At 37.2% G+C, this 27,960-nt stretch overlaps 2 protein-coding genes across 2 annotated transcripts in view; both read right to left on the reverse strand.

The window, feature by feature from the left end:
* Nucleotides 1-6,524, reverse strand: part of nfxl1 (nuclear transcription factor, X-box binding-like 1) — a 47,805-nt gene extending 41,281 nt beyond the window's left edge. Inside the window, exons 1-8 of the mRNA XM_041275359.1 lie at nucleotides 6,462-6,524; nucleotides 5,528-5,748; nucleotides 5,154-5,327; nucleotides 4,810-4,919; nucleotides 2,376-2,506; nucleotides 1,123-1,301; nucleotides 553-714; nucleotides 10-110 (exon numbers count right to left, since the gene is read on the reverse strand). Of these exons, the coding sequence (XP_041131293.1) occupies nucleotides 10-110; nucleotides 553-714; nucleotides 1,123-1,301; nucleotides 2,376-2,506; nucleotides 4,810-4,919; nucleotides 5,154-5,327; nucleotides 5,528-5,729 (1,059 nt within the window). The 5' untranslated portion in view covers nucleotides 5,730-5,748; nucleotides 6,462-6,524. The remainder of the gene's footprint in view (nucleotides 1-9; nucleotides 111-552; nucleotides 715-1,122; nucleotides 1,302-2,375; nucleotides 2,507-4,809; nucleotides 4,920-5,153; nucleotides 5,328-5,527; nucleotides 5,749-6,461) is intronic.
* A 1,174-nt stretch (nucleotides 6,525-7,698) lies between these two features.
* Nucleotides 7,699-27,960, reverse strand: part of LOC121328779 (cyclic nucleotide-gated channel rod photoreceptor subunit alpha-like) — a 21,843-nt gene continuing 1,581 nt past the window's right edge. The window contains exons 2-10 of the mRNA XM_041273837.1: nucleotides 26,714-26,774; nucleotides 23,184-23,346; nucleotides 13,023-13,153; nucleotides 12,379-12,441; nucleotides 11,536-11,571; nucleotides 11,289-11,414; nucleotides 10,677-10,784; nucleotides 9,614-9,720; nucleotides 7,699-9,146 (exon numbers count right to left, since the gene is read on the reverse strand). Coding sequence (XP_041129771.1) covers nucleotides 7,732-9,146; nucleotides 9,614-9,720; nucleotides 10,677-10,784; nucleotides 11,289-11,414; nucleotides 11,536-11,571; nucleotides 12,379-12,441; nucleotides 13,023-13,153; nucleotides 23,184-23,346; nucleotides 26,714-26,774 — 2,210 coding nt within the window. The 3' untranslated portion in view covers nucleotides 7,699-7,731. The remainder of the gene's footprint in view (nucleotides 9,147-9,613; nucleotides 9,721-10,676; nucleotides 10,785-11,288; nucleotides 11,415-11,535; nucleotides 11,572-12,378; nucleotides 12,442-13,022; nucleotides 13,154-23,183; nucleotides 23,347-26,713; nucleotides 26,775-27,960) is intronic.

Here is a 27,960-nt window from a genome sequence, read left to right on the forward strand (position 1 = left end):
AAAAAGAACCTTCTCGCATTGCCAAACTGGGCTAGCACAAAGCCTTTCCGCCACATTCTTTCCACAAAGGCACCGCTGCTTGCTCACACGAGGACAAGGTTGACAATCACCTAAAAATGGAAAAGGGAAAAAAAAAAAAGGTCCCATTTCATGACTTTCAGAAAACAGAACTGATGCTATACCCTTACATCAGCAGCAATAACTGAGCTCATGTGCTTATCAGAAGAGATACAAATGCACCTCACAAACGACAAAAAATTGAAAGTTCTGTATTGAATAAACATTGTTTTGAAGCACTAAGCATTTTTTATTTGTATTTATTTTGTATTAGAAAATCAAAACTGTGCTATTAAGAATAAATGTATTTAAAATTACACAAATATATATACAAACAATGCTGCGAGTTGCAGGGGAGCTGGGATAGATGTAGAAAAGATGTACCGCAAATGCACCCAAAAATGTACCATGTACACTTTGAAGGAGGATTACAAAAATCTGGTGAAATTGGCCCCTTGTCTGTCCATGCCTACATGCTTATTTGAAAGGGTTTACCTGCATGGCAAGGGCTTGCACATGCATGCTGTCCACAGGGTAGCTTCCTTCCACATGACTGCTGGCAGGACCAGGCTTTGGCACTGCACCGCCTCGGCACAGCTTTAGCCTTTTTACAGAAGCATGTCACAGTAACCATCTTCGGGCATGGTGGACAGGGACCTTAAAAGGAGTAGGGAAAAAAAATGACCCAGAATGAGGTCAGTAACTGTACAACCTTGGTTCCTGTTAATTTTGAAGAAAATATGTCGGATGGACGTAGGTTTTTACCACCACCTTTTGGCTCAAAGAACTAAGCTTTCTACTACTAAAATTAAAACACTGAGCAAACAGAAGCACCAAAAAATGTAATTAGATTTTCAATGTTGTTGGATTTTCACTATACCTTCTACCAAGACCTTTGTCCTTGAAGTCTTATCAAACCCATTAGCAGTCTGAAATGACACAGTACTTCCCTTTGAATTAAAAGGGCTCTATTTTTAGGTTTAACAAGCAATATTTGTCTCAAAGCCATCTGGTGCACACCGCTGCAGCAATACAATACATATTTGATTCTAGCTGACACAGTACCTGGATGACACAACAGCAAACACCTGTGTCCACAAGAGGGCTTGAAATCTCTATCACAGACTTGGCCACAGGAGTGTGGTAAAAGCCAGGGGTCCAAAGGAGGATCTTCCACTTTCCCACAGTAGCAGTTATATCGGTTGGGGGTCTGAGACGGTTTGTACTCATACCTACATTTTGGACTAAACAATGAAAAAGAATACAAATATAAAAATAAATAAATTTATTATAGATAGATAGATAGACAGATAGATAGATAGATAGATAATTAAGAGAGAGAGAGAGAGAGCTTTTGTGTGTGTGTAAATCACAGTTTATTAAATAGGTTGCAGTTAAAGCTGAGTGACAGTTTAAAATAAGTAGTTAATACTAAAGCAGAGGTGTCAAACGTACAGACCGTGGGGCAATTGTTGGTGGCCCACCCATTACTTGATAAAATTGTACTGATGTACTGCATCATTTTGGAATTATTTAAAGCAACCTGCCTCTTTAACACAACACACTTATTGAAAATGTGCAGTACGAGTGACATTCCCATTAAGCCAATCACAGCTCACAGAGGTAGTAAAAAAAGCCAATCAAATAGCTCACAGGATCCGTTTCCTCACGCACAATTTTGCTTGGGACAGCTAACATGCTTGTTTAAACTACTTATTTCACTCTGTATAAAATTTAAAAAACCAGTAGACAGAAGTAGTTGGAGACGTCATGGAAGCGAAAGGTGGAGGCGGAACACAGAAGATTCCAAAATCATTAGCCAGATGATTATTTCTTCACTGAATAATTTTGATGGCAAGGCAACATGTCTGATTTGCAGTGCAACGGTAGCAGTTATGAAAGATTATACCATACAACGTCACTATAATATGGTAATGTCATCTCATTTTTCCAGAGCTGGGTGCCTCATTTAAATACATTATCATGCATTACCATGCAAATCACATATTCATTCTGATTACCATAGTATGGCACAATAAAATTAGCTTCAACCATAACATTCCCACTATTTCGTGAGATAATGAATAAAATTGCAACAGTAAATATGGAAATGATTAATGTGCACAATAATTGCAATTATCTGAACCATAAAGTTTAGTGCCCTTTCGAAAATGAGGCCTACATGCCTAAACTAAAAAAGAAATAGGGCTCATACAGAAACTGAACGAATACAACAGTTCAGTTGTTTTTTTTTTTTTTATTTATCAAATCAAAAAACAACAAAAGTACAGTGAAACATAAGTGTGAGAATGACCTACCATGGCCAGGGGAGGTCTTTTTTACAAAAGTCTTCATCAGTTACTGAAGATACTAGAAAAATGCTGTCCTTTGCCCATTTCTGAATACAGGGCATGTGAAATATACAGTAGCATCCTGAACAACTCCAAACCTGAAGGAAACACAAATAAACAAGTGTAATGACATGATGACAAAAGACCCAAGTGTGCATTACACCCATAAAACAGGAGGTGATGATTCTGAGATCTCAGAAAAAACTAAACAATAGATTTGTCTGATTTCGACCTTGACGAATTGAGTGGAAATGAGAAACTTAATTGTGATCTTTGACCCATATCTTTCGTTTGAACCACACATTAGAAATGTTACCAAAATCTATTTCTTTCATCTAAGAATTATCGCCAAATTAAAGAAAAACTGATGCATGCTTTTGTATCTTTAATGATTGATTACTGAAATGCCCAATTCTTTGGTACTCGTAGCCACGTTATTTCTCGTCTGCAACTTGTACAAAATGCTTCTGCTAGAGTTTTAACAGGGACTAAGAGTCAAGACCACATTACCCCTGTGACTGCACCTTTGCACTGGCTTCCTGTCCAGTTTAGGGCAGATTTTAAAGTTCTGCTTTTAACCTATAAGGCTTTAAATGGCCTTGCCCCATCTTATAAATGACCTCATATACCCATATGTTCCTAGACGCTTACTCAGATCACAGGATGCTGGGATACTTAATATTCCCAAAATTCAGAAAAAAACACATGTGGTAGAGGGTTCAGCTATAAAGCCCCTAAATTATGTAATGACCTGTGAGGAAAGCTCCCACTTTGCTGCCTTTAAAACTAGATTAAAAACATATTTGTATAATATAGCTTATATATCTTAAAATGTCTTCTTACCCAGTATTGCCTGTTTTACTGTTTTATTGTTTTGTTTTTATTCTGTTAAATTTTACTGCTTAGTGTTACTTTTTGTAATATTTTTCTTATTTTCTCCCCAATTTGAAATGTCCAATTATTATTGTTTCAACCCGGCTCACCGCTGCCACCCCTGCGCTGACATGGGAGGGACGAAGACGGACACACACGCGTTCTCTGAAACGTGTGCCACTTTTACCCGCAGGCGCCAGGCCAGTCTACAGTGGTTACTGGTGCACGGTGAACCAAGGATACCCTGGGCAACCTAGACCCTTGCCACCCAGGCGGCGCCCGGCCAATTGTGCACCGCAACCTGGGAACTCCCGTCCACTGTCGCCAGTGGAATAGCCTAGACCTGAACCAACAACCTCCAGGCTATAGGATGCATCCTATAGTGATTGTACAGACCAGCATACAGGTCAAAGAAAGATAATGCCACTCAAAACATATGATCAGTAAACTAAATTTTTTTTTTTTTTTTAGTAAAAGACACTGCACTGTATTAAATTTTATGTACATTCTAAATTAAAAGAAACATGCCAAAAATGAACTCTCTCATCAAAAAAGCATTATAGAATTGTCTTACTTGCCTATAGTGAGTATTAAGCATGATTCGCACAGGACTAAAAACAAACTGTCCTCAGAGCCGGTCAAAAGCAGAGGACGTTAAGTAACCTCTCAGACGTGAATTTGTTTGCAGCAAGGAAATTCGATGAATTCAAAATGAAATGTGATGTTGTGGTCAGAGAAGGCACTTTTTTGCATGATTTGTAATCAACGAACCAGGTGTAAATAACTCATCTTGTTGAACCTTCTTTTCCAAAGACTAGAATAACCACTTCATCCTTTGAGTGATGTGTATTTCCATACATATCTTCAAAATGCACCGTTAAAAGCATTCATTTTTGAAGTTGCCAGTTATGTTTGGTTTTGCACACTCGTAGCGCTTTACTTAACTGTAGAATCTCGGGACAGCTCGTACCAATTTTATTGTTATATTGTGGTTTATTGTAAAGGCTGTTCTTGCTTTGAGATGAATACCCCGGATATGCTTATATCAATTCTAACATAACACTGACATGGTCGATTTGTATGGGAGTTAAAAGACACAGAACGCTTGAGATTGAAATTTTACAGAAGGTCCTGATGTCCTGCAAAAAAAAAAAAAATCACAGCACCTCTGAGAAAATGATCTGGGGTAAAAAGAAATGGATGGTTCGCACTGGACTAAAGTTCACTGATGTCAGTAAAATTTCTGAAACCACCTGTTTATGTGGTGATTTTTAGTCCCATGCAAATTGGGCTTTTGTAACTTCATCATCATCATCATCATCATTATTATTATTAATAATAATTTTATAAAGCACCTTTCATTACAAGTCAAAGCACTGTACATGAAAACACAAAAATACAGTAAGAAAAACAAACATTAAATCTAAAAAAAAAGAAAAAAGCTAGTTTAAACAAATGTTTTAAGGTGAAATTTAAAAACACCCAATTAAGCTCACCTTCCAGAACTAGTAATTTAACCACAACTTACCGGCTGATTCCTTTTGACAGAAGCAATACAAATCAAGCATGTTATAGCCCCCGATTGAAAAGCATCATTCAGGTATTGTCTGGTACGTTCCAGTTCTGTGACATCTCCTCCTGCAAAAAATTAGGAAAGAATGATCAGGGCTAAAAATGGCTCCCTTCAAATACCCATTTCTTTCATCAAATGAGCAGAATGAACGTCCACTACAGCAACAGAAGTAACTAACATCCATACGTACAACCCGAGGGCAGTAATACACAACATGAGGTCACAATAGCGTCCCCACCTTTCAAGTGCTTGTTCTTTTTCAATACAGACCACAATTCACTCTAAAAGCAAACACAAACCTGTCTGATCAGTGTATGTTGTAAATGTAGAAGTCAAAATCTTCCCCTGTTTCCCGTGAATTATTTCTTCATCATCCTCTTCTGAAGAAGAGCTGTACTGCATATCTGCGAACTTCTGAGCTGCCACCTGATTGGCTTTTCGAATTTCTTCAAACTTATTCTGAGATGATTGCTCTGCAATTCACAGCAACAAGAAAACAGCACAGGTGAAATGCTATAGTGTGTGAGGGGATATTATAATTCCAATTTATAAGTAGCCTATATGCAAATACTGTAGGTTACAGTGAGTTTACCCCTTAAAGAACATGACACATTCACAATATCCTCATTCATTACATGAAACTGCTATAAAACAATTGTAACAAAACTCTTACTTTCATTCAAATGTGATTCTTGCACTGCTCCAAAACTGGTGACAGCTGCATAGCCTGCCCCTCTGCCTCTTCCACTGCCACCTTCTCTGCCAAAAGCAGGGGTCTGGCTGTCTCTCACTGGCCGCGGAACCGGTGGCTCTGGTGCCCCACTCCCTCGACCCCTGCCTCTACCCTTACCTGCTTGGCGCCAAGCAGGCTCCATTTGTTTACTGTTTAAACTTCTGGAAGAATACATAACATTACACACTGTCAATGTCCAAAACTAAGGACGCTGGTTTACCAGAACAGGGTTTTTAACGTGTTCATTATGAGGGCCAACAACGTGGCCCTACAACTGTCATGTTAGCACACCCCATCCACCACCAGCAAAACGTACAACCTAATGCAATCTTACAGGATCAGCAATATGTACAATTTTGAATGGCTGCAATGCGCTAATTCAGATTCTTACCTAGCAAACTTCAGTGTTATTCTAGGCGTTTTGTTTTTCTTTTTAAACTAGTTACCATACATTTGCCAATGGATAAGATGGTTTATTATTATTATTATTATTATTATTATTATTATTATTATTATTATTATTATATACAACCTTGAAAAACACAAGTTTGTTTTGTTCACATTACTATAAACTATTTGGTTTAATTTACTTTGCAGTGACTTATTATTGTGTTACTACTTCACATTTTAAATAGCTACTTACTGATCAATAGATTTTATTAAGCAAAAAATACTGATTCTGCGTCGGGTTCAAAAAAAATTGCCCCACATAACGTGATGACAAGAAAAACAGTACAATTTAAACGGTTTAAAGACATACTTTGTAAAATTACTAAACGAGCGTGAATGCTGCAATTACATATTTGCTGTATATTACATTTGAACACTCATAAGTCAAACTTTTTTAGTTTTATTTTAACGTAAATACACCTACCACCGTCCTTTCAGATTCACAACTCATCTCAGATCTTCTTGAACAAACTGCGCAAGTCTAAAGGATGGAAGACGCAAACGGGAGTAGTAGTCTTTCTGTGAACATATAACGACAGGGAAGCGTAGAAAAAAAATACAACTCCCGTCATGCATTACAAGGAACCACTGCCTCCCATCCGCGTCTGCAACGTGTCAGAGTACACTGTTTGCAATGAATGAAATTGACAGAGTCACATGATGTGTTCCTAGTATCTCATTACAGCGCAGGAGGGAGGTCCCGTCTTGACTGTATATTTTTGTTATTCTATTTAAAAAAAAAAAAAAAAAAAATGCGGGGGACTATAAATTATAAACCTCTACATCTCAGAATCTTAAGATGTAGTATCTTTTTTTTTTTTCTTATCTTTATTAGTTTTATAGTTAATAATTTAACAACAGTAAAATGTAACAACAGTAAGACGTGAAACTCAGACCGGTCTTCTATAGTAAAGCCCACTAGTAATACTCTTAGGTAGTAATTTATTAACTCTGACATACTCCAAGGTGGTTGTTACAAATACCTTGTGTTACAAAGTGCCTCAGACAGGTTGTATGCTGTGGTAACGTTAATTCCTCCGATGCTTCTGTCCCGCGGCCTCTGACCGCATGGCAGCTTTTCAATCGAGCATGTTACCCCTAGACAATATTATCCTTTACTGAGTTTTTTTTTTTTTAATTAGACAGGGGCATAAACTTTGGATAAAAGGTCAATTGATAGGCTCTTTGAATTTCTTTGTAGTCAACCACTAGGTGGCATTGCAGTTTATTTTAATAGATTACTTGCACCTTTGTCTCATTGAAAACAAATACTGTTTCTTTTCTACCTTGCAATTTAAACAAGTCTAATTCCATTTTAAATATTTACAAAAACAAAACAAAACAAACTAACCAATAAACTTGATTGTCTACTATGAAAAATATTATACAAAGTTTTACAGAATTGATTTGGTTTTACATGAATAACTGAAACTTATTTTAAGTTAGGATTTTGATTCATAACAATACAGAACCTGGATGAAGGAAACACAAGTTTGATGACAGGAATTGAGTTGCATTAGCAGGTTTCTTGTGCAAATTATTTTTAGTCTTTGGTGATATAGTTTTTCTGACAGAGGAAAATATTTCAAAAACATAATGAAAAGACGATGTGTGCATGTTAAAATCTCTGAAATCTTTTGTTAAGAGCTGCATAAAAATGTTTGTGATCGTGCTGAAAAAAGCTGAGCACCATTTTACTTCTTTTCAGCTGTAGCAGCTTCAGCTTCTGCTTCTGGATCCACCAGTTCAGAAAATACTACCTCTCCACTTAATGTTAACGTCTTCTCAATACCAGTGATTCTCTGCTTCAGCTTCTTCTGGGCTACATCATACTCGGCCAGCAGCCTAGCAAACTTGATCTGCATCTGCTCTAAGGATGAGTACATTCGGGTGACTTTTTCCTCCATGTCTTTTGGGTCAGGTCCGAGTGCAGCCACATCCAGATCTAAGAGCCCATCCTTCATAAGAATCTGCCTGCCTTTCTCCTCCAGCATTGCCTTTGCATCTGGGTACTCTGTGAGGGCTTCCATGAGGTCATCCTTGGACAGACAGAACAAGTCAGAGTACCCTATACTTCGAATGTTAGCTGTTCTGCGGTTTCCAGCTTTGCTTCCTTTAATGTTCAGAATGCTGATCTCCCCAAAGTAACTTCCATCACTGAGGACCACAAACTGTGTAATCCCATCATCTGCCACAACAGCAAGCTTTCCTTCCTTGATGATGTACATTTCCCTGCCAATGTCCCCTTTGCGGCAGATGTAGTCACTCGGGCTAAAGACCTGTGGCCTCAGCTTCAACACCAGCTCAATCAGTAGTCCAGCCTCACAATCTGCAAAGATACGCACTTTCTTTAGCGTGTCTAGGTGGACGTTGATGGCAATCTCAGCACGGAGCTTGTCTGGGAGATATTTTAGGACTTCTCTTTCATCCACTGCTTTCTTGTTGGTCCACAAATAATCAAACCATTTGATGACTCTCTTTTCCAGATCTTTGTCGACTTTTCGGAAGTGCATGTACTGCTTGATGGCATCAATCCTAGCCTGGAAATCTGCTCTAGCTGCATTCATGTTAGAAATCATGGAACCCACGTTACCGACAATGGTAGCGAAAATCAACACTCCAACCAAGAAGTCAATGACTACAAAGAAGTACTCTGAGTCCTGGACTGGAGGAGGGGTTTCTCCAATGGTGGTAAGGGTCAGAGTGGACCAGTAAAGGCTGTACGCATATTTCCGGACAAGTCGGCCAAACTCTGGATCTGACACATTTGGGTAGACCCAGGTATCTTCTCCAAATCCGATAGCTTTGGAAAAGGAGAAGTAAAGGCACGCGTTCCAATGAATGATAATCACAATATACATGACAAGGTTGGAGATTCTGAAGATGTTGGGATAGTTGGTCCTTGTTTCTGTTCTTGAGAAGAACTCAAACATGCGGGAAACTCGAAAGAGCTTATTCAATCTCAGTTCCGGGTAGTTTAGTCCAGTTTTTAAGAACAGAATATCAGTTGGTATCATTGACACCAAATCCAGTTTAAATTGTACACTTTCCATGTATCTCTGACGTAGCTTTTGCTCATCTTTGACCAGCAAACCTTGCTCCAGATAACCTATTTTAAAGAAATACACCAAGACAGGGAAATTAGTTTCAATGCTAACCATATTTATTCTTCTCCTCTACTGGCTGAGCAAAAAGCAGGTATTTGCTTATACTTAAAATTATGATTACTAAAGTGCCTTCATTATTACTGGTTTTATTTATTTTTTGCTTTTTGCTACCCAATTTGGATCATGTTGCATTACTACTGAACCCAAATACCAATAAGCCTGGAACTGATTCTGTACTTACTAACGTGACCTTCCACAATTCTATAAGGATAGCAATAACAACTGGCGATGACATTCCAAGCAAAAATTATATTTATGTGACCAAGACACATCTAAATATGTCCTATTTTCCCCACAGGCTTTAAGTATGTGTTCATTTTTAAAATGTTCTGTTTTACTGAAAACTCTTTTGACATGCTGATGACAGAATTGCAACCACTAATTCCACTTCTCATGAGGATGTACTCACCTGTTCTGGTCCTGAAAAACATATCAGCCAGGTAGATTACATCTGATACATAGTCTATTATAAACCAATAGCTTATGTAGTCATGCTGTAGCTCCTCAAAACATGCTCTGTAAACAAAATAAAAAAAACAAAAAAAATATACCAATGTCTAAGAAGGCATCTATTAAGACTGCTTGACAGAAGCCTGATTTCACAAAAGCTAACTAGCTGGAAAACCAAACATATTAGGATGCAATGTGATTTAATTTTTTAATATTTTTTTTCCCTGATAAGACCCGCTCCCTCCAATTCTTGAGACTGGATTACAAATGAACTTAAGTGAAACTTTTTCAGCAAGAGGTAAAGAATCTGCTTTTTTTTTTTCGTTGATGAACTGGGAAACCATTTGGAGCACTGACTGATAATACCTTTCCATTTTGAAAGTGGGTTATCCGTCTGTTGTTTTGCCCACAGGTTTTCAGTTAAAGTCGCTTTTCATGGATGGTGGTGCTCCCTCACAAAGGGCTTTCTCAGCCATTGTAGATTTCTTCAGTGTAACTGTGTGCTCAACGGATTTTTTTTTCATACTTTTTGTTAAATAAATTGTCCCTTTCTCTCAGACTAGTTTTTGAGAGAAAACAACCATGAACTTTCTTAGCAGAAAATATTAAATGCCTGCATTACAAGCTTAGATGCAGTCGATCAAATCCTACGGTTATTATGGTTTTGGAAGTAAAAACATACATTTCATGGTTGTGAATAATTGACCTGCTTTTAACACTTTTAAACAGTACAGTCTGGGAATATTGGACAAACATTTATTTATTAACTTTGTGAGATGCTATTGTACACCTAGTACACCTAGTACATCAATCAGCCTTCTGAGAATCCTGGCCAATGTCAATTTCTTTATGTGTGCAAAATAATTCCTTACTAAAATATCACATTCTTACTTTTGTGTCTTTCATTTTAATAAAAATTCATGGCTCACCTTTTTAGAAATACTTACTGTACCTATCAGTAGTTTTAAAAAAAAAAATATATATATTTTTACATGAAATAAAAAAGCAACATATTACATTACCTGGCAATAATCATGGTCCAGTTGTACATCACAGGCATTGTTATAATAAATAGCCAGTTGTAATATATATTTCCTGCTGGATCAATAACGAAAACGTCCTTCTTAGGCCTGCCAAGTGTACACAGAATAAAACATAAATACAGAGGAATAATAAAAAAAGCATAACTCCAATCGTGCAGAAGAAAGGTCAAATGTCATCTTTCTGTAGAGTGTTCATTTATGTGCTAAAAACTATTTCATAAGCCTCTTCCTTCTAAATCATTAGAAAAAAAAACATCTTCAACTGACAGTGGTATTGTCGTTTAATTTCAGTACATTTCCCTTTTGTTCTGAAGCATAAGCTACAGTAATGTTTAGGTTTGTATTGTAAGCGCAGTAAAAGCTGTGATAGCGTTAATGCTCACTTTCGCCCCCAGATTCTAGATTCTTTTCTTACACTTGTATGAAACAGGGACACTTTCGGCACATTAAAACATTATTGCAATGAGTCAAAGTGTTACCAACACTATTGCAAGATTTAAAAATACACTAGTATGCTTTGATTAAGAGACAGCACAGTGATGTCTCAATCAACTCTTGGTTAAAAAAAAACAAACCCAAAAAAACACGTACTCCTCCTTTTTATCCTTGTCTTTGTCCTTCTCCTTTTCTTTCTCCTCCTTTTCTTTCTCTTTCTCTTTCTCTTTTTCTTTCTTCTCTTTCTTTTCCTTTTTCTTTTCCTTTTTCCCTTCTGGTTTGCTGGAAGAAAAAATCACCAAATTGGCATGCTTATCATGGCAATGTATTTGAATGTAGGTTTTTTTTTTTATGCAAACATATTTGAATCCTAAAATGCAGCTGGGGGTTTGAATTTGAGTACCTCTTTTTCTCTTTCTTCTTTCTCTTTTTCTCCTCTCTAAGGAAGAAAGAACATGTTATAAATCACTTCTTGTTGCCCGGAAATGCAATAGAAGTATTAATGAGTTCAGTTTATGTGAATAAAGTTTGATATGCATTACACTTTTCCAAACTGTTATTGACTTAACAGTTGAAAACAGTTCCAAAATCAAACATGAAAGGCACCATTTTTAATATATCCAAGCCTTCAATTGGAATAAAGATTGCAACAGCTGTATGTGCCATGGTTTCTTTTCACTATACCTGCTATCTTTACAACAGCAGCTAATCTACTGTGCAGGGCAAGGAAGCAATGAGGGAAAGAATCTCTGACAAAACAGATCAGTTCCATTGATTATTATTGTGAATGAGCTTGCTTCCTGCTGACACAGCTAATGATCTGTACATATGAACTCTTACACTACATAGAATCTACACGCCCATGCAGTTAAAGTGGTAACCCTATCATTAGGTATTTCTAAATACAATGTAATAACAGTGTAATAATATTTGGTTGTGTAGGTGCAAAGCAACATGCTTACTTACTAAATGAACATGTAATGACACTGTATTTACATATGTGGTTATGTATTTACATGATATTACAATGTAAATGAAATAATTGCTGTGTAGTTATATCAAATGTTGTGGTAAACACAGAGATTTCTGGATTAGATTGTTATTTTCAACAAATAATTTGTTTATACATATTTATTTCCATTGATTTCAGTTGAGGGCCAACAGTTTCCCCATCTGTAAAACACAATACAACACTGGTATTGAAGCTCTCTATATTACTTAGCTATGTTTTGTGTATTGTACTTACTCATCTTTATTATTGCTACTGTTAGTGTTAAATGGTGCCACCGAACCAGGTAGGTATTGATCCCTATAAAACAAGAAATATAAATATACTTCATAAAACATTAATAAATACTTTATTGTCTCAGATGTGATAAATAAATAATAACAGGCTTCTAGGTAGGAGTAAGAGTAATGATGAAATAATGAAGTTCATTGAAAAGACCAATAATAATAATGATAATAATAATAATAATAATAATAATAATAATAATAATAATAATAATAAATAATAATAATGCTGATGATGATTTGAGCAACTATAGAAAAATTAAAAACTGTTTGTTTTTCGCTCAGCTCTGCAATGCTAGTCTCACCACAGATGAGCTGCATCTGTATATCGTGAATGTATTTTGAATGTTTCCTATTGATTTGCACACATAAAACCTCGCACACTCAAGACCGCAGTCTTTCAAGTGCTTTGACTGAGCTCTTGCTCTTTAGTTTGTGCTAGGCGCTCTGAGATTTCTGATATTCCACATGGACCATGCTGGAGTAAATGCATTGAGAAAGGGCCAGTCTGTCCTGACTGATTGTGGGTGTTGTTGTATTTGTAATTATCCACCTTCTGCATTTCTGTTACTAAGGAGATGTAAACTTCAGGCCTACCTGGATTCCCCCACTTCCATCCTTTCCAGCTCCTCGTCCATGCCTGGCAGGACTATCCTGGGAGGCCTCAAATAAGTTTGATGGGTGTTAATTACTGAGGTCATTCTGCTGGCTGTATCAGACTTTGTGCCCTAAAACAAATGCATGAGAGAAGTGAAGCAGCTGAGGTATACTGTAGACCATCTAGCCATAAGACCTGACACTTAGACCAACAAGAGGCTATTTTTAAATGTTTAAATTGTATTTCAATGGGTACTGTTTTTGTTTATTAACTGTTAATAGCGATATTTATTAACCGTTAATAGCAAGGTTATTTACTGTGCATGTTACCTAATGTGTTTCAACATTATTGTTTTGTATGTATTCTTGTTTGGGCGTTCCTTTCTCTGAAAGTGTAAACTTTATGAACACTGAGATTCATTTGAAAAAATGCATGCAGCTTCATAACGGTGGGGTTAACAAAACAGAAAGACACATTCTTATACTACATCTTTCCCCCAAACACCCTCAAAAACACACCCACTGACGATATATATAGAATGTGAGCATTACGTGCCACTTCACATTGTTTTTATAGAGATGATGGGAGTGTTAAAGACAGTGAGGATGAATGAATTCCCCAATTTAGTTTAACAGCTCTTAAAATGTAAGGGTGTGAGTAGACCATGTTAAAAACCTTTAGGAAATGTAGCAATTTAATAGAAAGGCATTTGTCACATGGAACTATAGCATTACTTTATATAACATGCAGGCATTGATAAAGACTTCTCATTGAAACATCTGACATACAGTTCACTAATCTTCTTTATTGAAGCATCTGGCAAACAATTCACTAATCTTCTTTTTGGTACTATCTGCAGAGAATATACATCTGCAAAGACTCATGTTAAAAGTATTAATTAAGGCGTAATGTGTTCAATGCACAGTAGGTGGGGTCAAAGTTTAATATACATGGTACATGGTAATGCTAATTCTTGCCAGTAGGTGGTATATACTGTAGCCAAAATTCCCGGGTAAAGAAACGAGTTGTCTGTTTAAACTCAGATCAATCCAAATTCGTACTTTTTACTGCATATCATTGTGGCCTACAGTGTAAGTGTGATGCAAATTTTCAGCTTTGAATATTCTAATCTGTAGGCTGCAGTAGAGGTAAACTTTCCAAAAAAAGTAATTTCAAATGGAAACCTTGAAATGCAGTTTACATAGTATATTTTATAAACCTTTTCCCAGCACCCTTTTATTATAATAGTACAACATAACCTGGTACCGTCTTCCCCTGTCCTTGAAAAATAAAATGATTGGGAAAATGCTACAAGCCCCTCCGCTGTGAAACAAGCTTAAAATCCTTGGTTAATTGCAATCACAAATGGAAAATTGATTATTAAACCAATTTTAAACATGGGTTCAAATATGAAATATGGAACAATTGTTTCTGTGAACAAAAGATGTCTTCTTTGAAATGCTGATAATAATAATAATAGTAATGTAATATCTTTATTTTTTATATTGCACCTTTCATAGTGGACCACCATCACAAAGTGCTTTACAGAGGTAGGCTGTGAACTGTGCATTACAATCGGATATTGATACCTCCTTAGTAACTGTAATGAAAGTACATCTATGTTCTATTTATACATGACTGGAATGTATAGTATTGGCAAAGAACTGGGGGACTATGCCTTTCCCAATGGGCTTTCACCCTCTACCTACATGCCAAAGCACATTCAATTATATTAAGCTGTTTATGAAACATTCATCCATTATCATTAACTGTTTAATCCTTTACAGGGTTGCAGTGAGCCGGAGCCAATGACCAATCAACCTGAACAGCATGTCTTTGGACTGTGGGAGAAACCTGAGTACCTGGAGAAAACCCACAAAGACAGGAGGAGAACATGCAAACTCCACACAGACAGACCCCTAGGCCGGAAGCAAACCTAGGACCCCAGTTCTGTGAGGGAGCAGCACTAACCACCACGCCACCGTGCTGCCCTTTATGAAACATGGTGTGACACACAAACATTGGAAGAAACAAAGCACAAAATAAACAGCAAGTGTTTCACAAATTTGGAGTGCATATGTCATGCTACTTTGAATCATTCTGTTTTAGACTTTTAATCAGAAACTACATTTTAATATTTCCTTCCAATATTATTATGTAAAAATAGGTTTGGCCCAGGAATAGGAAATAGCTCAATGAAGAAAATAGCAGATTAAGACATGTGGAATGTTGAGAGGGGACAGAACACTATTTGTGGGACTGGCACTGCCTGAAAAGATGGCTTGTCTCTGACCAGGTTGGCTCGTGTTGTGACGTCAGGCCAGGAAGCAAGTAAACAAACAGCAGTGTTGGGATTTGAAAACACTGAACTCAAAACAAAATGGCACGATGGCCAAAACAAACATTCACAGAACACAAGAAGTATCGTGCTAGCCTAAACTAGCACACGTAGCAATTGTTATCTAAGCTTTACTTTCAGTTTTAGTATCACTTTTCACAACTCACGTATCATACCGCCTCTGAACACACTCGCCCCATTCAGCCAAAGATGCAGGTGTTTTATATTGTGGTCGAGGTAATGCTGTTGAAGCTGACACCCTGGGATCCTTCAAGAAGCTGCTTGATGAGATTCTGGAATCAATAAGCTACTAACAACCAAACAAGCAAGATGAGCTGAATGGTCTCCTCTCGTTTGTAACCTTTCTTTTGTTCTTATGTTCTTGTATAGGGCAGCATCCTATTGTGAGACTGGCACTAACCTGAAAAGAATGCCAGTAATATCCAATACTGTTGTTAATGTTGCTTTGTCTTCTGGAACACAAAGGCCTTTTGGAATAATGCTGTAGAAAATACCATATAAATATTATATAAATAGGGAGTCTTATTACGTGCTGGGATAATCGATTAAGGATTAGTGTCAGGCTTCTAAAGATCCATCTGGCAACTTTTATAATAGGCAATATATAATAAGTGAAATCTCAATTTTCTGTTATAATGGTTGGAAATTCAAAACTGAGTTATTAAATTATAATTAAAAAATACATATTTTTTAACTTATTTTTGAAGCACATATTAGCTTCTATTTATAATAACAGATGAAGTTTAAATATCCCATACCAAAGCTTTTTTCATTCTCTCTTTTTTTTTATATTCATGAATTATTGTGCAGAAATATTTTAATGAATACCGGCATAAACTGTGTTAGTCATTTAATTGAAAAACATGTGATAATGCATCTTAAAAACTAGATACACAAACAAATCCATAGCAATTAGAACAATAAGCAATAAAGAAAAAGCAGTATAATCCACTTACCTAACGTTAGTAATCAGTGTTATCAACCGCTCTTAGTAATTCAAGGACTGTAAGTCAGAAGCATTTCCAAATGGCAAGAACAATTGTGGGTAGATGTCATTGTCACAGACAAAACCACACAGTCCTCCAAATCATTAACAATCAACCCAAAATATTGTGAATTGTTAGTAATTTAGCATACTATTGTTCGGCTTCAGTATGACTGTGCCTGTCTGTTAGAGGATTTCCTTGACCCTGTGAAAGGATTGGGGGATTTGGGGATTGATGATAATGACAGTGGCAAAGTCACTGTTATCCCTCACCTGAGCAGGGGCTCATAAATATGAATGAGATTTATTACTGCTGTTTAACTGGCTGCGTGTGCCAAAGAAGAGGAAGTCACTTCATAACTAGAAAGTTTATTACTGGCCAGGTGAATCTTTACATTCCTGGCTATAACAGCAGCTTTTTTACCACCCTTTTTTAAAGTTTGTCGTTTCAAACCGGGAAGGACCACATCTGTGTGTGTGTGTATATATATATATATATATATATATATATATATATATATATATATATATATATATATATATATAGCTGGTCATGGTTGTCTTCTGTGGACAGCACTGGTGATTTGGCCCCACAGATGTTCTATTGGACTCAAGTCAAGAGAAAAGCTGGCTACGGCAAGACCTTGACATTGTTTTCTTGAAGCCGTGCACTTGTAATCCTAGCACCGTGTGATCTTGCATCGTCCTGCTGGAAAATCAACACCAGATTGGCTTGCAGGAACGGAAAAACTGTTGCCTCAAGGACTTCATCAATGTATCGCTGAGCAGTAAAGCCGCCCTCAATCTGCACCAAAGGCGATCTTGTGTTAAAGGAGATTCCTCCCCACATCATCACACTTCCACTGGCCCACTGGTTGGCTTGAACAATGCAACAGTCAGCATAATGCTCACCACAACGTCTCCACACACGTTGTCTTCCAGGTCTGTTAAGGGCAAAACGGCATTCATCTGTGAATAAAACACTCCAACATTCTCTCTGCCGCCACCTCAGATATTCTCTGGCCCACAGAAGATGGCGATTTCATCTCTCAGCTGTCAACATGCTACCCCTGAACATTTCATTCTCTGGGTAACTTTTCACAGACAGGCTGGCTTCAATCATAGCAACCAGTGATCTTCATTACTCAAGTGGGACATGGTCGTGTGTTTCGCTGTTCTTGCGTTAATTAAAATCATGTCTTTTCAAATGGCTATTTATACAGATTCTTAATCAACTCATTTTGACAATTTTAACTCAACTCAACTCCAGTACCTTCAAGTACTCAACTTCACTAAAGTCTGGGGGCCCAATCTTCGATCTTCGCGCAATCCCCTCGCTAAATTTGTGCCTTGCAAAAAAATAGTGCTTTGGCACAAAATGAGAGACATTCCAAAATGGCACAAAGTAGTTGCGTGACATTGGAATATGGCAGTTTTTTGAACAATTCACAAATCTGTTTGTGCCTCGCTAAACTGTCTGCGCATTCACTACCAATATAGCAACTGCACACAACAGCCAAGCGAGAATGCAGAATGATGGACAGTCACCATCAGTAATGGCATTACCCCGACAAGCTGCTACCATTCAAATACACATAGCTAGGCTCCGAGTTTTCAAATTAATGAACTGATAACGGCACTGTTTTATTGAATACCAACAGTATTGTATCACAAGGAAATACTATATAGGTTTCTTTAAAGGCCAGCTGATCCGACATAGCTGTATGTTTTTGAAGTAAAATTTTAAAAAGGCTTTGGATACTGTCTTTTTTTTCTGAATGATTTTTTTTTTTATATAAGTCGTGCCGTGACAAAGTTTACTATGGTAGCACACTCTCTGATTTGTAAATGTAACGAGGTCATTCACCTGCAAAGTAAGCATGTTTATATACACAATACACAGAAATGCATTATGTTATTCATTCTACTCACCCATTTGAACATCATGATTAAGCCCAGTTTGTAAGGTTTTGAGTGTCTCTGGAATGGATTTTCTTTTTGTTATGCCATTTTTTTTCTAAGTATAATAATTATTTCTAAATATGCTCCTAAAATATTAATTGTAGCCTACTATGATTTCTCAATAAATGAACAGTCTCTGTACAATTAGCAACATCGACATTCAGCAGTCTGGATAGCTGCATAAAAACGGCCAGAAATTACAGTTAACAAAACTGTTTGTCCCGCCATCTAACTTGATTGGACTGCTGCAGAGAAAATACAGGTCTTTGATTGGTTGATCGTATCACGGGTCTGATTTTAGGAAAAAGTTAACTGCAGCTGCCCATCCCTCACCCATAATGCACAGCAATCTATGGAATAGCCAAATAAAGCAATGGGCCACAATATGGGTGTATGTCGTATTTATACAATTAATTTACAGAAGTGTGGCAACACACAGCAAAGACAGGCAGAACCCCCCTCCCCTCTTCATCCTTCTCTCAATCTTCACTTCCATACTTTGATGGCACATGTTGGACTCTGATATGCCTGTGGAGCAGTGAAGAACACATATTATTGTATATGTAAACACACTACCGCTGTCCATCATATCAATACAGTAATAAAACACATAACTTGTGCTATGTGCATATTGAGTGTCCACCTAGAATACATTTGCATCACATGTTTCTAATTACTGATGCATTACCATATGATAATATGATCATATGAAAGGAACAGAAGGAAGGCAGTGTGCTGGACAGAGGTGAGTGCATGTTTCCACACTCGTCTGTTGGGCATGGGAATAAGCTATAAACGTCACTATGATATGAACATGTTATATATGTTAAGGAAACAAAAAAAGAGACTTATTGCTTGTGTGTTTCTGCAGCAAATTGACTATGGTGATGCAGTGTATAGGTTTGCATTACCATCAACTTTAGGTAAACTGGACTCGCTATATCATGCAGCATTGAGGTACAATACAAATACAAGATTTAATACTCATCATTGTATATTATACGATTTGGTAGGCTGGACTTCTTTGGCTTTAAGCAGGTTGAAGCACTGGTATATTCTGGTATATAAGGCTATTCAATGTAAATTATATGAGTATACTTGTTTAAATGAATACCTTATAGCTTCCCATGGTAACCATAGCCTCAGATCTCATTCTTTTTTTAATTTTAAAATCTCAAATGTGCGTGCTGAGGCTGGTAAAGGATCCTTTGCTTATTATGCCCCATGGTCCTGGAATGAGTTCCAGCCCAAACTAAAGCTGCAGACCCTGATATCTTTATTGCAATTTAAGAGTAAACTGCATTATTTCGTGACTGAGAATTGTAATTGTTTTAGATAGTTTACTACTTTTGTGTATTTTGATTATTGTTTTATATGTGATTTACTTGTGTCTTAATTGTATTTTATTGTGTATTTGTTCTTGTTGTCTAACTGACTTGCTGCTACCTGCTTAGCTAGGTCTCACTCGTAAAAGAGGTTTTAATCTCAACGTGACTACCTAGTTAAATAAAGGAATATATATATATATATATATATATATATATATATATATATATATATATATATATATATATATATATATATATATATAGTCGGCAACCAGTTTGGGGTCATACAAGTACTAATATATTTGTGCACAGTTTTTGCAAAGGCATTGCTGGGCACACAAGCCATCATCTTATATATTATAGATTATAAAAGGACAACTCGTGTGGCTAGAACAAAAGTACTAAGTGGGTATTTGGTATCACGTTTTCAGAATACTGGCATCCAGAATAAGGACAGATTCAATCAGAATACCCTGATTACATGGCCTGGAATAGCTATTCAAATTTCCCACTATTCCGAATACAACTGGAATCCTGATAAAACAGAACAACCGGAACAGGTGCTTGGATAGCAATATGGGTGCAGTTAATTGCACCTACCATGCACGGCCTCATAAAAACCCTGCATTATCTCCTCTGTTTGCTCTGGTACTGGGGAATTTAATATGTTCCTCAGCACATCGCAGCAACGCGGTTATGAACCTGTCGAGATGGCAGGACACGGCTGACTGGATGATCCCCACTGTATCACCTGCTATCTTCTGGAAGCCAGGATACACATACAGACAGACACTGCCAATTACTCAAACAAGGTAGGACTGCAGGTTTGTTCTGTCCAGGTCATCATGCAGCATGTGACATAGATGAGTCAGCGTGTCTCGGTCGAGACGATACCTGGACACGACTTGCTCATTGCTGAGCTCCTCATATGTGTACCGAGGCCGGTACACCCTTTTACACCATTTTAAAAATATATCATCTTGTGCAGTTTGGGTAAGAGAACTGCACAGCAAAGTTGAACAGCTCTGAGTGTTCAAGGCATTCAAAAATAATTTATGTAAATGAACTATCTTATGATAAGAGAAATAACAAAAAAGAAGGATTTGCTATCAAATGAAAAAAGTGTTGTTGTCAAATTGTGCTGAAGTGTTCGAAGCATGGCATGACAAAGGATAACAAATCCAGAAGTAGAGCAAAGTTCTAACTTTAATCACAAAACTACAATAGTATGTTGGGTCCTTGGGCCCCAGAGGACAAGATGGGGTCTGAGGTCTGGTTGTTACATCCGTCAGGCAAAACCATTATGTTTCTAACAAGAGTGTTTGATACTATTTGAAATAGATTTCATGTACAATCCTTTTTGCTCTCGAATTCTTCAAAAAGCAATATAATTCAATACAACACTGCGGTCTGCAGTAACTACTGCTATCTGAAAGGATTTTCTGTAGCTTTCTTTTAAAACAAATCAACAGACGAATTGCAATGTCCTCAGATATCCAGTAGCAAAGTTTGATGCTGTTCAGAAGATCTAAAACCAAACCAAACAAAAAAACAAAAAAACAAGCTTAAGATTACTATCATCACCAGTTTTGAATGTCCTGATGTGTTTGTGCCAACTCATTCTATAAAATGGGATCTAAAAGAACTAAGAAAATACAGAGAGCTAGTGATGCATAGCCTGAAAATAGAGTTAGAATTATTGAAAGTCATCAGGAAGATAACAAGAAGATAACAAAGCACTGGTGGGCATGGAGACAGCTACTTAGCTAAGGCAGTTAACAGCTGTGTATTTATTCTACTTTTCTATTTAAAATACGTAACATTACAAAAAAGATTTTAAAACTTGAGCTTGATTCTTAAAAGCTGTAATCAGTTTGACTTTATGATTTAAGTTTTGGCTGAATATTAATGTAATGCTGTGGCAAAGTGGGTAAGTGAGTACAGGTGAAGGCAGTGCGGCAGTGTAAAGGAACAGACAACAATATCCAGGTGCAAGAGTGTTTATTGAGTTAACAATGTCCAGAGCCTGATGGAAAACAACTGTAAATAATAAATGTTGTAAAGTGATACAGCGGTGTGTATCACTTTATTTATAATCCCAGGGTTTGACCTGCAACCAAAAGTCCAGTTCTTTTACAGCGACAAGTAACACAAAACACATACACAAGTCCTACAGTGAGTGAGAACAAACCAACAAATAGTATACTAGACAAACTAACAAAACACAACAATCATGTTTAATCACGGGTTCTACTTTTAGGTTTGTTTCTAACCATTTACCAAAGGAACAGATTACTTTCACTACGATTTATACCATCCCTCATGACCCCTTGGTTAACGAGCGCATCCGCTCCTCCAATCCACGGATTGCAATGCCGTTTCCCATCCAGGTCATGGAGTTCGGGCACCGTAGCTCTGCCCCTTTTATAGATGGCTGACTTCCACCTAAACCTGGGACTAAATTGTCATGCCATGTAGTCCAGGGTACTCTGTTCCCTTTACACAGCACCCTCGCAGGTCGGGAGGGAGATCTAACACCAAGAATCATTCGATCTCTGTCACAAACGCATATTTAGTTTCTTACATTTTGATTAGCATGCTCGGGGTCTACAGTTGTTGTTGATGTATAGTTCACCTCTTAGTCTCTGTAAGTCGCTTTGGGTAAAAGCGTCTGCTAAATAATAATAATAATAATAATAATAATAATAATAATAATAATACTGCAGTGTCATCTGTTTAAAAGCAGTGGCAAACCTCCCAGAAAATAACAACCCGAGGACTCTGAAAGGCATCAAGAGGGAAATGAACAAGCTCTACAGAACAGCACTCGTGTGAATTTTAACTGCACTACTGGTGTGAATATTTTCTTTAGGATTACAGCTCAACAAAAGAGACTAATCCAGGTATTCAATACACATATAAAATGTGTGGCTGGGATATATACATTATTTACATTTAATTTATCAAATTATTTACATCCAGGATCACTGCAAGTTCACAACATGTTAAATTAATTTCCTGTACTGTACAGTAGATGGCTTTCAACCAATTTATTTTTGTTTATGAAGACACCTTCCTTAAGTGAAGAGCTCACCTTTAAATTATTTTCTTCCTTTTGGCCCATGGCTATATGCTTTTTGAATGTTTTTATGGTTGTATTTTATAAGACTGTATCAAATACTCACTATTGAATTGAATTCACTGACAATGGTTCCTACAGCATATAAAAAATACAATGGTCAGTTATAACGATGTTAGTCATTATGTTGATACTTTAAAAAAAAAATCCTGTTTTTAATACATTTTGCAAATAATTCTACAAATAAGCCGAAGGGCAAAACCTCCGATAATGTCACTATAATACCCCCCCCCCCCAGCTCTGTAATATTGTGCCACTAAGTTGAGACTATGTCTGACGAGAGAACCCAAGGCAGCCTATCGGGCTGTGCATGCAGACAATGCACTAGACTACAACTGTGTCAAGGAAGCCGTCCTCTTGTGCCTCGGGATCAAGGACAAAACTTACCTTTGCTGTTTCTGAGAGGATTAGCTGTCCACAGGGACGCCGGACAGTACCTCTTGGCTCAGTGTACCCGGTGGATGAGTCCAGAAGACCACTCCCCTCTCCGTCAGTGCCTTCGTCTGAGACTGTCCCATGATGGAAGTTGACATCGCCAGATGGTCCTGGTCTACAGTCACAGGTAGGACAAATGGGGAATGTCAGAAGAGTACAAGTTGGGAAAGTGAGTACCCACACATTTGTGGACAGGGTGTGTGCATACTTTAATTCAACAAGCTCTCTTGGAAGGGGTGTCCTGGGATCCACCAGGCAAAGTGGCTATCTCCTGTATCCAAGGAAAAACCCTGGTCTACCCTACCACAAAAACGAGTCTTACAATTGGTGAATATACAGCATACATTAAAACTCAACTGTAAGCCAGTGTCAAAAAAAGAGAGGTAAAGGAGTGGGTATTCAGTGTGAACTGGGGTTCAGGGTTACTGCAAAGGAAGGTCAGGTAACAAAAGACACCCTCCTTGATATACCCCTATTGGGACCGGGATATCCCCTTGTATTACGAGCAACAGAATGATCCCACATTGCGCTACGCTTGGAACCAGGTTTGATATATTAAGGAGAACGATATACATGATGGTCAGCTAATAGGATTTCCACATTGTTCTGTGTCTGGAAACTTATTATACAAAGTAAGCTGAGCTGCCAGGACGGGCTAGCCCTTAACACAGTTATTGGTTTCCGAGACTTTTCAGTCAGAGGTCATAAGATAAGCTCATGATCTCCCTTTTTCGGGTCATTTTGGGATCGAAAAGACTCCGGAACTAATTCTGGCCTGGTTTTACTGGCCTGGGGTCCGTAGTGGTGTGCTATTTGAAAGGATTGGTGTACACTTAGTGGGCCCCTGGGAGGGGGCTAATTCTGTTGCTCTCTTACGCTCTATGAATCAGTAGTTAATTAATTAGTGACATTATTTTCTGGAGTGGGAATCCCTAAAGAAATTCTCATTGATCAGGGCACCAATTTCATTTCAAGCTGTATTCAGCAATTGTGTAAATTGTTGAAAATTTGTTCAATTCGGACATCAGTTTGGCATCCTCAAATGGATGGGCTAGTTGAACAATTCAATCAGATTTTAAAGAGTATGCGGTTTCACTTTGTAGTTCAGGAAAAGAGAAATTGGGCTAAACTACTTCCCTTCTTGCTCTTTGCAGTTTGTGCGGTACCACAATCATCAACAGGGTTTCTTCTCCATTTGAGCTCTTCTACAGCCAACAAACGTGGGGTATTTTGGATCTGATAAGAGGTTGGGAAGAAGAGTTAAAAGACTTTGTTTTGATGACTTGCAGGGCCACCGTACTTTGCAGTGCAGGATTGAAACACATATCATTGGATAGGGGAGGAACTGATGTTCACTTCTTGATAGTTTTTTTTTTCTTTGTGTGACGTTACTGAAAGGGATATTTAGTGTCTAAAGGGCAGAGAAAATTTTGGCAACATGGAGAGAAAATACATCTGTGACAGAGAGCAAATTAATCAGAGTCAACAATCTCCCTATTGTACGGTACCTGGGATCATAGAATAATATGTTTTTATACATCTATCTCTAAGCAGAATACATAATAAAAATACTTTACATAAAAAAAACACAAAAAAAACCTAAATATTGTGTTGAAAAAAAAGCAAAAAGTTTGTATGGTTTCTGAAGTACTCTATAATGTTCCCCAAAGTGTTCTGAAAAAAAATGACACCATTTCCAAGATGTTGCTTTTAAAAAAAAAGATTTTTAGTGAATTTTTATAGAAAGAGTCAAAACAGCCAAAAAACATCTGGTGGTGGGGGACCATCCCACTGAAAAATGCTTGGTCCTGAAAGGGTTAAAGTGGCAAGAATTAGGAACTTTTGCGCTGGAGGCAAAGTGTTGTTGTTGCTTCCATCATCGGAATCTAAATTGTTTGCTAAATGGCAGGGTCCCTTTGAGGTTATTCAAGCTATTGGGAAAGTGAATTAGGAAATCTGATAGCCCTGGCATCGGAAAGAAAGTCAAATTTCTCATGTCAATCTCCTCAAACCGTGGAAAGAACAGGAAGTCCATCGTATATCCCCAGCTGAGGCGGGGGAGGGCTTTGGGCCCTCCGCTGAGCCATCACCTGTAGTTGAGATTCCAATGGGGAAACAATTAACTCCTGATCAACAAAAATTGGTAAACAGATTGATTACTATGTCTGGTGTTGTGTTTTCTAACGTGCCTGGCATTTGATAGAACGTGTTGTTATCACTTCTCCAGTTCTGAGAGTTAGGAAGAGACCATATCACATTCCAAATAGTCGGAGGAAAGCTATCCAGCGGGAAGTGGAGAGTATGTGTAAACTTGGAGTAAGCCTGATGGGACGCTATGGTTGTGTATCAATTTCAGGACGGTGAAAACTATTGCTAAATTTTAGTGGAGTATCAGACAGCCCTGCAGTCTATTTAGGCTAGATTGACTCCAGCACAAGTAAATCCCGATTTCAGCTGGGAGTTCATCCTTCAGACGGGTGCATCAGAAGTTGGTCTGGGGGCGTGTGACAGCAAGATCTCTGTCGCGCTGGTTCATGGCGTGTGTGTGTTCCTTTGAGAAAGAAGCACAACAGAAGACGTGTTGCTAGGCGACCAGTTGAGCAATGGGCCCGCCCTGCGCTGAGCTGATCGAGAGGTCCGGAATGGCTGGGGAGGGGTATGCCCGTGGATGCAGCATGGAGATCAAAAAGCAGCCACAGCCCGGACCGACTGCAATGCCATTGACACACAGACAAGCTCTGAGTGAGAGCTTTTGTTTGTATCAAGGAGTGGAGCTCCACTCTGCAGGATAACTATATAAAACCCTTCCATTCCAAGGTGGTGCTTGTGGTCTTGTGAAGAGACAGGGGTCTCCGTGAGCTGGGACTCCGGAAGCCCAGACATAGGTCAGTTTAGGGGATGTTGATCCCACCACAGTAAGAGAGGGACATAGAGCAGCAGGTTCCTTGTAGTGGGACTAGCACTCATCATTTTGTGTGGCAAACTTTTATTTTTAGCTTTGATTGTTTTTGGTTTCTTTAGTAAATGTGGCACTAAAGCTACCATTGCCGGTACCCTAGTGTCAGCATTTATGTTATAAAAAAATCTGTGCGTCTGTGTGGCGTGTCAACACCAATACTCTGTGTCTGTCACGTATTATTGAGTGACGGCCCACACATGTAACACATCACCCTGTTACAGTGCAGTTCTGTCCCAGGAAATAGAAGGTATAGAACATCCAGTCCTGTATATCAGCAGGAAATTACTGCTCAGAAAACAGAAATATTTTGTTATTGAGAAAGAATCTCTGGCAGTAAAATGGGCTGTAGAATCTTTAAAATATTATCTCCTGGGATGAACCTTTGTACTCCCTTTTACGGACCACGGCCCTTTAAAGTAGTTAAACACTATGAAAGATTCAAATGGCAGGTTTTCATGGTAGTTAACCCTTTACCTTAAGGGTAAGGCATCATGCTGGTATGTTTCACCAAAACGCGAATTACTTTTCCAGGGAGGGCGGGGATTTGGAGGGGTTAGAACTTTCCGAGTGTTCCTTCGGTTCCACTGTGAGGGGTAGGACATGTGATGAGTCAAAAGCATTTCATTGTGCAATTCAGCCTCCCGACAGTAGAAGGTATTGAATCAACCCAAGGCTTTCCTAACCCACATCATGTGACTGTGACGTAAGTCACCTTTATGGGGCACCATCTTGGTGATGGGTGGAAGCGTGAGTATTAAATCCCTGCCACTCATGTGAAGGTTAAAAACACCTGTCATACAGGGATTCATGTTCCACTGGCTACAGGGGCGGGGCTTGGCATACAAATGGGGACATGCTGCTGTGCTCAGGGTTGGTTCTTGAAACACAGAAGGAGTCTGTGAAGCCTGGGGGAGAAGGGGTGAGAGAAAGTTTCCTGTTTTTCTTTTTTAACAACTTCATTTCCTTCCTGATACTATGTTGACTTCTCTAATTTCTGATTTCAGACGGCAGTCCGGCCTGACTGAAACGGCAGCTGAAGAAAAACAATATATACTATATATATATATATTTATATATATATATATATATATATATATATATATATATATATATATATATATATATATATATATATATATATATATATATATATATATATATATATATATATATATATATATATATATATATATATATATATATATATATATATATATATATATATATATATATATATATATATATATATATATATATATATATATATATATATATATATATATATATATATATATATATATATATATATATATATATATATATATATATATATATATATATATATATATATATATATATATATATATATATATATATATATATATATATATATATATATATATATATATATATATATATATATATATATATATATATATATATATATATATATATATATTATATATATATATATATATATATATATATATGTATATATATATATATATATATATATATATATATATATATATATATATATATATATATATATATATATATATATATATATATATATATATATATATATATATATATATATATATATATATATATATATATATATATAATATATAATATATAGATTATATATATATATATATATATATATATCCTTATATTAATATAAGAATTCCTCACCGCAATCCCCTGCCAGCTTCCTTTTTTGTTTAGTAAATAAACCTTGTTTTTCACTTGCAACACTGCCTGGAC

This window comes from Polyodon spathula, chromosome 2, assembly GCF_017654505.1.
Source record: "Polyodon spathula isolate WHYD16114869_AA chromosome 2, ASM1765450v1, whole genome shotgun sequence".
Lineage (NCBI taxonomy): Eukaryota > Metazoa > Chordata > Actinopteri > Acipenseriformes > Polyodontidae > Polyodon > Polyodon spathula.